Genomic DNA, 12,157 nt, shown 5'->3' with positions numbered 1-12,157 from the left:
GATTATGATAATTTATAACGACTATTATAATACCTATTATTAAATTAACAAGTGTTGCAATCAGGGTCGTCTACATTCTCTCTACTTTCATAATTTTTTTTTCTTATTTGTTTTACTCAATTTAAATGTACTGGAAATATTGAAACAATTAATATAATGTGAGTAGTATAAAATATTACATTTATACTACTTGACACTGCATTAATAAATTGTTGATATTTAAGTAGAAAAAGGCGGGTAAGTCGTGGATGTCGCTCTGCTGTACAGTAAGTTACAAGTGGGTTACTGTAATGGATGGAATTAAATTTGAATCCAATGATATTATATCATTGTATACGAAAAACGATTCCGAGCGAAGACGGTTTATCTGTCTAGGATATATTATAGATTATTAAAAATTTTCAAATCTTAGATTTAAAAAGAAACATTTTTATGGATTTCTAGTTTGAAATAATTTGCGAATTTTCGTGATTTTTACATATGTTGTCAAAATTCAAACTTTGAATGCTTGTAAAAATAATTGTGACCATGTATTTCTTTTATTTTTCAACTGGTATTGTAAAAATATGTTAGGAGCCTTGTATTAAATTTTCAAATCTTAGAATTAAAAAGAAAAACTTTTATGAATTTCTATCTAAGATAATTTGAACATTGCCGTAATTTGTACGTATTTTGTCAAAATTCAAACTTTGAATGCTTATTAAAAAAAATTGTGACTATGAATTTATTTTATTTTTCAACTGCTATTGTAACAATATATGTTAAGAGCTTTGTATTAAATTTTCAAGAGCTTTTCTGCCTAACAAATAAATTTTTATCAGTATTAATTTAAAAAAAACTAATTATTATCGAAAATTTCAAATGCCTATGAATAGTTCAACTTAAGTCAAAAATTTGATGGTGAAAATTGCATGGTGGATAGAATATACTTATATAAACATTCGGTGAAATGAGTGTGCGTAAAATTTCCCGTTTTTCCCTTAATTTTTAGTTTGTTTTTCTCGATTATTTAGAAAAGTATTAAGAATTTTTTACTTTTGACCCCCCAAAGTACCAACTAGATTCACTTTCTGATCAAACGAGGTACTGAAGTAAAAAATCGAAGCACTTTTACTGCCCCAAAACGTGATGACAGACACAAAAAAAAAAAACACATCATGGTAAAATCAATACATTCATCGCTCCGCTCTGAATCTAAAATGGAAATTTTCAAATCTTAGATTTAAAAAGAACATTTTTTATGAATTTCTAGTATAAAATAATTTGTGATTTTTCGTGATTTTTACGTATGTTGTCAAAATTCAAACTTTGTATGCTTATAAAAAAAATTGTGACTATATATTTCTTTTATTTTTCAACTGCTATTGTTCTATTGTAAAAATATGTTACGAGCCTTGTATTGAATTTTAAAATCTTAGATTTAAAAAGAAAAACATTTATGAATTTTTATCTAAGATAATTTAATCATTGACGTAATTTTTACGTATTTAGTCAAAATTTGAACTTTAAATGCTTATAAAAAAATCGTTCCTAGGTATGTATTTTTAATATTTTTCAACTGCTATATATTGTAAAAATATGTTAGGTGTCTTGAATTAAATTTTCAAGCTTTTCTACCCAACAAATAAACTTTTATCGATATTTATAAAAAAAAAAAAATTAAAAAAGTTGAAAAATTAAAATAACAGTAAACAACTCAAAACAAATCAAAATATTTTGAAAATTTTATCAAATATAGAAAATGCTTATATAAACATTCAGTGAAAATTTAAAGTATCTGCGGTCATTTGTTTTAGAGTTACACCAAAATAAGAAAATCGCTAAATGAGAAATCTAGTGAAAATCCAACGATGTGAATTTTGTCAAAATACGTAAAAATCATGAAAATTTGCAATTTATTTTGAGTTAAAAATCACAAAACCGTATCTTTTTAAATCTAAGACTTGAATATTCAATACAAGACTCTTTATGAGTTTGTCTACTTTTATCAAATAAAAAATGTATACCGGGAAGTTAAATTAAATTTTTATAAGCTTTTTGATTTCTCTTGAATGTATCGATCTATTCTTTTTTTTTTGTTATTTAAAAACAAACTACCTACTGTACAAACATATGATTTGTAAAATTCTGTACTTGAAATTTACACCATATATTTATTTTATCGATTCCTATACTTATAACATTTTCAAAATATTTCAACAATTTTTAAACTATTTAAAGACATTTAAAATTTTCCGGGTTTTTCGTTTTTTATTCATTATGAGAATAAAATTTCTTATTCATTGAGTCAAAAAACTTGAAAATGTAATTCAAGGTTCCTCATAAGTTGATATTATAACAGTTGGAAAATATTAAAATGAATATGCATCATATATATATTTTTTTTTTATAACCGTTTATAAAGTTCAAATTTTGAAAAATTCACAAATTATTTAGTTATTATAAATTTATAAAACATTTAACTTTGATAGCTATGAGGATTGAAATAAATGTAAAACAAGGTTCCACTTAAGTAGATAATTTTATTATTCTGCATCAAAATATCTAAAAACTGTACAAACACAGTTTTTTTTTTTAGTTATTTTAAGTTAAAATTTGAATGAAATTATACGTATTAAATAATCAAGAATAGCAATTTTAGTTATATTGTTGTAATTTAAAAATATAGTTAGTGGGTATTTAAAATTTTTAAAGTATATAGTGTACCTATATACTAGCTTTATATTCTAATAATAATAGTTAATGTTGTTGACTGGTTTTTATGCTTTATAATAAATTAAATTGTAAATACCTATGAATGACTGTGTGAATCGGGCCCATAATGAATCTGATTTGATTAATTTGGATTTGGAATTTATTTTATAGGTGCCTAAATTTGTTGTTGTTGAAGTATAATAACAATTTAATATAACATATCATAACATTCACAACATATCTAGCAGTGGCGCACAGTAGATTTTTCACAAGGGTGTCGAAAATATATATTATATCGCGGTACCCATCACCCACTCCACAAGTAAAATCTGAGTTTATACTCTTTATACAATTAATATTAAATTAAACAAATATTTATCAAAATAACATCCGAATTCACCCAGCATCAGTCACACTCACCCAGTCACGCGTCAATTCTCTGACCCCCCAGTGTGCGCCACTACTGTATCCTAGACTGACAAACCGTCTCGGAATTGTTTTTCGTATAGGTAGGTACAATGATATAATATATTAATATCAATTAATTCAAATTTAATACCATGCCATCTTTTACAGTAACCCACTTGTTAACTAGATACTGTATTGTAGAACGACATCCACTTACCCGCTTTTTTTTTTATTTACATTGACTAATGACGATATTAGGTATACTGTTTAATTATTATAACATTACTAAGTGGCTAAGTGAGTGCCTACTACGTATTACATAAAAATGGTTGAAGTTGAAAGTTGAAATTTACAATAACTAAGCGGATCAGGCATAATTTTGCATGTGCACAATATATGTTACTTTATTTATCATGACTAATAACTAAATAATGTTATATTCTTATATTTTAATATAATATAGTGTTTATTTTATTATTTAGTCATATTAACATGTTTATCCATAGCCGAGATTGTTTCTTATAATCTTATTGTCATGATTCATGAACATTATTAGAGAATGTTGATGCTTAAAATGTTCATGCCATCGAGATAGTCAGATGGATAAAAACTAAATTCCTAAAATTTTAATGAGTACCTATACCATTTAATCATTATAACCATTACACAGAATTATTTAAAAAATAGGCCTTCTTAACGCTCTAGCCAGCTGATAATGCCGTCAAAATAGGTATAAAAATTAAAAATTATAAATTATAATGACTCAAAATCAAAAATGTCCTAATACTTCGACCATTTAATCTAAATAATTTTATATGACCGAAGCTTAATACCATATACTGTATACAATATATATTATCTATGCTTAGTAGTTAGTACTCATAAAAGATAGGATATAATTTATTCTGTGGTGATAGGTACAGTGAGAGTGTGAGTCTGTGACTATAGGCGCAACGCGCAACTAGATCTCTAAAACGAGGGGTGCTAAATCTGTGAATACATCACAGAGCCGTGGGGGCAAAGCCCCTCACACTCCCTACACATAGACCAACATTAATCAATACATCAAAACTTTAAAACATTTTATTTTCATAATCCTGTTTAATAAATAATAATTTATACATTTGAAATCAGCATAATTTTTCTGGATTTTATGCAATATTTATTCAAAATAGTTTCGGCGTTTATCTGATTGAATTAATCTTTTTCAATATTCAACAAAGATAAATAACGAATTATATTATACCAGTTGCGTAGCCAGGATTTTTTTTAGGGGGGGGGGGTTTAATAACAGAATACATTTTACCACGACCAAATGATTGTATTCCTATATTATAAACATTATATTTTTGATATAAATACGGCTGAGGGGGAGGGTTATAACACCCCCCCCCCCCTGGCTACGCCCCTGTATTATACGATCAAACAGTTATACATTTTTTTCAGGAAATTTCCCATCATTTAAAAACATAAAATTCATAGTATTAGGTATATAATAATAATTATATATAAAAAACAAGGGGTGCTAAATTTTAACTTGGGGTCGCTAAAGACCCTAGGGTTAAACCCCCCTAGTTGCGTCACTTAATACTTAGTATTTAGGTATAGTTTTCAGATTATTTTGTATTTCTCATAGACATATTAATATGTCAATGGAATTTCTGTATTATGAATACACCTTAGTTTTTTACTTCTGTTATCACAAAATATTTTATCAATATTTTTATCAGTTTTCAATGTAATGATTTTTTAAAGATGCAGATGCTCAACGCTATGCAAACTCAAGTTTAAATTATTATTTTCAATTCTGTTTTTCAAACTCCATAAAAATGGATGTAATTAATAAATTTCGATCTACTGTTACAAGTACTATGTCACAACTGTCAACTGTTCTTCCTGGCAATCCAGTCACAAGGGAGTATGAAGCTACTAAACATATAGCTAGTGCTGGTGTTGGTATGTATTAATTGTTTCTTTCATCAAAATCATTGTGACCATATAACATATTTTTTTATTTAATATTATGATTGCTAATATTAAACTCTTATTTATGAAATTAGGATTACTTTGGAAGATATACAGTGGATACAAAAAGTCAACACAGCAACCAGCATCTATTTTTGTATTAGAAAAGAGACAGTTAGATAAATGGTCGAAAACTGAACGAGAACATATAATAGAGGTTGTCAAAAAAGGTGTTGCCCAACTAGCCAGACTCAAACATCCTCAAGTATTAACTGTTCAACATACTTTAGAAGAATCTAGGTTCATATGATTACGATGTATTGAATGTTAAGTTATTTATTTATATAGTCTTACATTTTTAGAGAAAGTTTGGCATTTGCTACGGAACCTGTGTTTTGTAGTCTGGCTAATGTCCTTGGTAAGATGGAAAACACTCCTCAGCCAGTGTCCAAAAATCTACAAGATTATAATCTATTTGATATTGATATCAAGTATGGCTTAATGCAACTTGGTCAAGGTCTTGCATTTTTACACAACGATGCTAAGCTACTCCATCACAATTTGTGCCCAGAAAATGTTGTTATTAATGAACAAGGAGCATGGAAAATATTTGGTTTTGATTTCTGTTCTCAAAGTATCAATCCAGTAGATCCAAATGTAAGGACTAAATAATTTAGTTTGTTTATGATATTTTTTTATATATAGATATTTTGTTTGTCCAACAGCCCACATGGCCAAGCTGGGAGTATAAAGTGGATGTCCATCCTTGGGCACAACCATCTTTAGATTATTTAGCGCCTGAATCAGGTTGTGATCACATCCAAATAAAAGCCAATGACATGTATTCTTTAGGAGTGTTAATTTTTGCCATTTATAATAAAGGAAATGCACCACTACAGTCAAATCATGAATGGTCTATTTATAAACGCAATTTGCAAGAAGTATGAAATTAGTTGTTCTTTTTTAAATTCTTTGCTAAAATTTAAATTTAACAGATTAAACATAATACACCAAAATTATCAACTGTTGATGCTGGTCTCCGAGAACCAGTAAGATTATTATTAAGCTTTAGACCTGAAGACAGACCTGATGAACATGAATTTTTAAAAGTAAAATATTGATTTATAATTGAAATAGGAAGCAACTGTTTCAACTATTTTTTTTTTTTTATAGATTGATTTTTTTAATGATGTTGGAGTTAAAACATTAAATTATTTGGATTCACTTTTCCAATGGGATAATTTGCAGAAATCTCAGTTTTATAAAGGTTTACCTCAGATAATGGAAAAATTACCTCATAGAATTTGTCTAAACCGGTAACTACAATTACTATCAAATAATAATGAATCTATATAAATATATAATATTTATTAAAAAAAAATTTTTTTTAAACATTTTTTAGGATTCTTCCTTGTCTTGTAAAAGATTGTGTTAATCCTGTTATGATACCTTTTGTTTTGCCAAATATTTTTTTTGTCTGCGAAAACTGTACTAAAGATGAGTTTGTTAACCATATTTTACCATGCTTAAAGCCTATAATGAAAGTGCATGAACCAGTCCAAGTATGTACTTTTTCATCATTACTAATTCAGTATTTATTGATTATGTTAAAATTTTGAAGGTTCCTTTCATTTTTCTCCAAAAAATGGAATTGTTATTAAAATTAGCACCATTAGAAGATCTCAAATCTGATATATTACCAATGTTATACAAAACATTAGAATTGGATTCAAAACCAGTTCAAGAATCTTGTCTATCAGTGATTCCATCATTAGCTACTCTAGTAGAAGGCCCTTCTATGAAAAATGCCTTATTGCCTAGGATAAAAAGATTATGTTTATCTACTTCTGATCTTTCAGTAAGTTTAATAAATCTTAATCTGATCTGATTTATTTAATGTGAAAAATTTATAAAAAGTACTATTAATGTGTATATTCTTATGACAAATTAAACATTATGTTGATAGTAACTCAGCTATGGGGTCTATACATCACTTAACAGGACTCTACACCTGCATGTTTTGTCTCAGACTTACAAATGTTCAACATAAAAAAAAAAACTTTTGCGCAGGACAACTATACTCTCTCTGTATTTAAAGAAAAATTAGCAAAATTCCACAATACATAGAGAAGAATTATATCTGTTTTGTAACATTGTTATTATTAAAATAACATAAATACAATTTAAGTTATTAGTACATTATCTTTTATTTGTTTTTTTTATTTAATTAAAAAAACTATTGGTTAATCATTAGTGCTATCAAAAAAATAAAATAACTTAAAGTTTGTACCTTGCGTTATTGAATTTAAAAGTTCTACTTAATACAGAGGTCCTGTAACAGTTTTTGTAATAATTTACATTTGTATGACAAAGTATGCAAGTGTCATGTATAATGGTTCTCTTAAGGTCCAATTAACATAAACAGTAACTATTGGATTGACAAAAATGTATAAACTACACTTTATATTTTTTCTGTTATAAAAAGAAGTCCAAACAACATGAGAAAATTTTTTTGGAGGACAAGCAACAGCTTAGTGTCCACTGCCCTTACTGTCTTATCTATTATCATATAAATTGAGGCTGAGGTTGAAGGAAAATTGTTACAATATGAATTTGATAATATTTATGTGGATTTAAAAGAATTCAACTTTACAATTTAGTTACTCTTTATCATATCATCATCGGTGTATAGAAATTTCAACTTACCTATATAGAGATGTAATCAATTTATGTGGCTAGAAAAAATAAAAACTATTATTATTCTCGGAGCCTTAACACACTTTATCAATACAATATAAATACAAAAAAATGCTTACTAATTAACAGTGCTTTGCTCCAAAATAACCAAAAACTTGTTTACCATTAAAATCTTCAAATCAATTAAACAACCAAAATCTATTATCTATATAACCCAAATTATTTTTTTCCCCAAAACATCAAAATTAACCAAAACCTAAATAATTTTTGCTTTAAATTTTTTTTGTGAATATTAGTTTGATTTTGTTAATAGTTGTTTCTACCTACAATAAATTATAATTAAAAAATAAATTTAAAGTATTAACTGTTTAATAACATGGGCTCAAATATGCTGGTATATAATATTTACATAATATACTTGATTAACAATATTTTTTTTAGAATTTTTCAGAACTTCTTGACATCTCTATTAACCCATATTAACCCAAAACCTAACAGTTATTAAAACCTTAATATTTATTTAAATTATTTATTACTGTATTTGAATTTACAACACCCAAAACCAAAATAAATGATACAGGTCAAAGTTCTATCATTAGTAATTTAATTAATATAAAATAATATGGAATATTAATTGAATACTTAAACAAAATATTTTATTGATTTCATAGGAAACATAAATATAATAATATACATATATAAAAGCATGATTTCTTAGACTTGTCAATAATGCTTTTGAAGAATATTATTCCCTCATGTGCTTGTTCTTTTCGCTTAAGCCTAATATATTTATTAGCCTTACATTTAGACTGCATAGAGGACATTCAACATAATATACATACTTCCAAATAATTACAATTAGAATTGTAGAGATTTATATACATTAAAGAAAAATCCACAGTAAATTCTATCATTTATTTAATTTTCTTAGTTTATTTATTTTCATATAACTAAAAAAAAATGTATTATGTGAAAATAACTATTAAAAATATTGACCATCTAAATAGCTTCAAATGTGTTAACTAAAAAAATATATAATTTGTACTTTATTTCATAAAAGTATAGAATAAATTTATATACTACTTAATTTTTAAGATAATTCAAAAAGAATACGAGAGTGCTTTAATGAATAGTTGAAATTATTAATAAATGTTTATTTAATTGTTTAGGTTCGTGTGAAATGTCTTGTTTGCATTGGTAAATTAATCGAATATTTGGATAGATGGCTAGTACTTGACGATATTATTCCATTTTTACCTCAAATACCTTCTAAGGACCCAGCTGTGATTATGGGTATTTTAGGTAATTATTATTACTATTTTGTTCTATTCAAAAATAATTTAATTTTTATATACTTAGGTGTATATAGGATTATTCTTTCTCACAAAAAAATGTATATTACTAAAGAAACTATGGCACTCAGTATTTTACCTTTTTTAATACCAATGTGTATTGAGAATACATTAACCCTAAATCAGTTTAATGTATTAATATCGATTGTGAAAGAAATGATTACTAGCGTTGAAACTGATCATCGAGCAAAATTACAACAACTAAATGAACAGCACAGGTACTTACAAATTAAAATTATTTTGTTATTTTTGAGTACATATTTATATTATATACTAAAAATAAGTATAAATAACCCATTACATTTTGCAGATCAATTTCTAATAGTTTAACTTTAGAGAATGGAACAACAACAAAGCCAAATGGTTTGACAAATGAATTTCAGTTTGAAAGTTTTGTTGAAAAATCTTCTATGCAAACATCTGGTTCCAATGAAATAACAAATAATTTGTCTTCCAACTATGAAAGATCAAAGTATGTTAACCATTTATATTTTATTTTATTAATAATTTTACCATTTTGACATAATCTATAAATAACAGATTTAGACCAAGAAACTGTTGATTAAGTAATAATATTTTTTAAATTTATTCTGGTAAAATTTGTTGCTATTGTAGTTAATGTAGGTACTCCTAAGTGTCACATAAATGAATTAAAAAATAAAAATAGTAAATAGATTAAAAGATCCAATCTAAAACAGTTAACAAAAAAGGAATTTATAATATTTTCAACTAACACAGCTAAATTAATAAACAATTAACTAATTAATTTGTTTTACCTATCATGTTGAAAGTTGTTTGTTTTTCAAACCAAATTAAATTCTTAGAATTAGTTTGAACATTTAACCATTAAAATAAAGATTTAAATTAAATTTGATGAAAAACATTAAAAATCAATTAAATAGAGCTAGTTTGTTTTAATTTGGTTCAAGTCTGTTTTTTTCTTCAATTCAGGGTTTGTAGCACTTTTTCTCATTTTCCATAGAAACTTTTTGCTATACATAAAATTAAATTGAGATTATTTGAATTTTTAGCAAAGTCTAAATTTTTTAACACTTCAGATTTTCAGAAGCTTAATTGTAGAAAAAAAATTAATTAAAAAACTGTTTACCAAAAATATTGGGTTGTTTGATGAGCAAAGAATTGTTGTAATTTATTTTTGTGTGCTATTTAATTCATTTTAGGACAAACAAATCACAAGATATACCATTCTGCACATTTCAGCAAGACATTACCCTTACTCCTAGCATAGAAAAAGTCAACAAAAATAATCCAGTTCCCAAGGATCTCACATCATCACTGATTGATTCAAATATAAATCAAATAAGCTGGTTAAATCAGATGAAACCTACCACAAGCTCATTATCTCAATCAAAATCAATGGGATTTGAAAATAAATCAATGAGTCTTCAAGGTAGACTTTCAGGATTTGAAAACAATTCAGTTACCTCACAAACTAAACCAATGTCTCTTAATAATTCAGCAAATAACTGGAATGATTTATGGATAAAACAAGAAGAAACTCAGACACAAATTAAACAGTTGTCTCTATCTGATATAAATGATTTATTGAGCTGAGAAATTAATTAATCCACTAAATAGTAAATGTTACCTAACTAACTGATTAATTTTATCAAAGTATTTAATATTTTTAATTTAGTCATTATATTTATTTTTGGAAATTGATTAATTGATTCTTAAATTCTTAATTTTATTTTCATTAAGATCATACATAACAGGATTACATTTTAATAAAATCTTAATTTTCTATTTGTCAATTCATAATAATATGTATAGTGTGATCAAGATTTAAGGTAACACTAAATATTTCAGGTTGGCCTTGTATTGAAAGGAGGTTTCTGGAGATGATAGGGTATACCTAGATACATATTTTCAGATAAATTTAAAATTTCTAACACTTTGTATGCATATGGTATGCACAATACAACTCATATTTTTTTCTAGTGGAAACATTTTTTTTAAAATGTATTTGGATAGATTATTTTTTTTAAAAACATTTTTCATAATATACATTTTTTCTATTTACAATACTGACCAAGTTTGAGTAAGCCAAAATTTGGATTTATGCATGATTCATGTTTAATAACATTTTCATTTATAACCACAGGAAATAATAAAATAAGTTTGAAATAGTTAAACATTATTTTTAGAGTACAATATTTCATCAATTTTACTAATTAAATTTATAACAAAATATTTATACTGATGATAGTAATATTAATATTATAATAAAAAATAAAATGTATTAATTAAGTAACAAGTACTTCCTATCACCTCCCAAAAACCACATTTCAATACAAGCCATTCACTTGAGATTTTCAGTGTGAACTTAAATTGTGATCACACTGTATATATTCTTTGAATTATTAATATTTATCTAGTTGTATGCATTTAGAACCAATATTTAGAATAGAAAAAAAAAACCTAAAATGTACAAATAAAGTATTATTTTAAATTAAAACTAATCCACTTTAATTTACTTGGAAAATTTAAATAAATTAAATACTAGAAAGAACAGATTCATTAAATTATTACCTCGTATTATTTACTTATAAGAAATGTAATATTATTTTATTTTTTATTTTGAATATTATATACATCTTATTTACTAAGCAAAAAAGGAATAATTTTGACTGAAAAACATTTGTGATATAATTGTATTACCATCATACCATATGTCAAAGTTACTCCAGTGGGAGAGTTGTTCATTCTGGAAAACTTGTCTTTCTTATTTTAGTTATTATACATCACTTATTGTTCTGATATGTATGTAGCAGATTTTTTAATATTAAATTTAAATTATTAAAATGTTGTAATTATATAGTAAGTTACATAATATGAAATACAAAATATCTCATATAATATCTTTATAGTACTAACTTATTTGTGAAACAAAAATAAATTTTAGTTTTCCTGCTACACTTTACCTTGCCAAATCCCTCAAAGATAAATAAATACTTGTCAGTAATTGGAGACATTACACATTTTTGTTATATCTGTAGTATCAACTGAATCTCTTCCAT

General features: G+C 25.6%; 1 protein-coding gene across 2 annotated transcripts; it reads left to right on the top strand.

Annotated features, from left to right (window-relative positions):
• Positions 1-4,841: 4,841 nt before the first annotated feature.
• LOC107167224 (SCY1-like protein 2) lies at positions 4,842-11,998 on the top strand. Of its 2 annotated transcripts, XM_015516180.2 has the most exons (12): positions 4,842-5,058; positions 5,163-5,367; positions 5,430-5,724; positions 5,793-6,008; positions 6,063-6,176; positions 6,241-6,383; positions 6,470-6,629; positions 6,689-6,925; positions 8,934-9,066; positions 9,124-9,334; positions 9,427-9,588; positions 10,298-11,998. In XM_015516180.2, the coding sequence occupies exons 1-12, from the start codon at positions 4,932-4,934 to the stop codon at positions 10,689-10,691; spliced, it is 2,397 nt and encodes a 798-aa protein (XP_015371666.2). In that variant the 5' UTR covers positions 4,842-4,931; the 3' UTR covers positions 10,692-11,998. The 2 variants fall into 2 exon arrangements, with proteins under 2 accessions (XP_015371666.2, XP_015371668.2); XM_015516182.2 differs by lacking the exon at positions 6,689-6,925.
• The last annotated feature ends 159 nt before the right edge of the window (positions 11,999-12,157 follow it).

Source organism: Diuraphis noxia, unplaced genomic scaffold, assembly GCF_037042655.1.
Source record: "Diuraphis noxia isolate RWA-SAM2 unplaced genomic scaffold, SU_Dnox_SAM2 contig0004, whole genome shotgun sequence".
NCBI lineage: Eukaryota > Metazoa > Arthropoda > Insecta > Hemiptera > Aphididae > Diuraphis > Diuraphis noxia.
This window is presented reverse-complemented; position numbering and strand designations above follow the sequence as displayed.

Excerpts from the sequence above, each read along its gene's own strand:
- LOC107167224 (XM_015516180.2), top strand. The coding sequence starts at position 4,932 with ATGGATGTAATTAATAAATTTCGATCTACTGTTACAAGTACTATGTCA. Across the intron at positions 9,335-9,426 it reads CAACTAAATGAACAGCACAG|ATCAATTTCTAATAGTTTAA; the intron begins GTACTTACAAAT and ends TACATTTTGCAG. Across the intron at positions 9,589-10,297 it reads TCCAACTATGAAAGATCAAA|GACAAACAAATCACAAGATA; the intron begins GTATGTTAACCA and ends AATTCATTTTAG.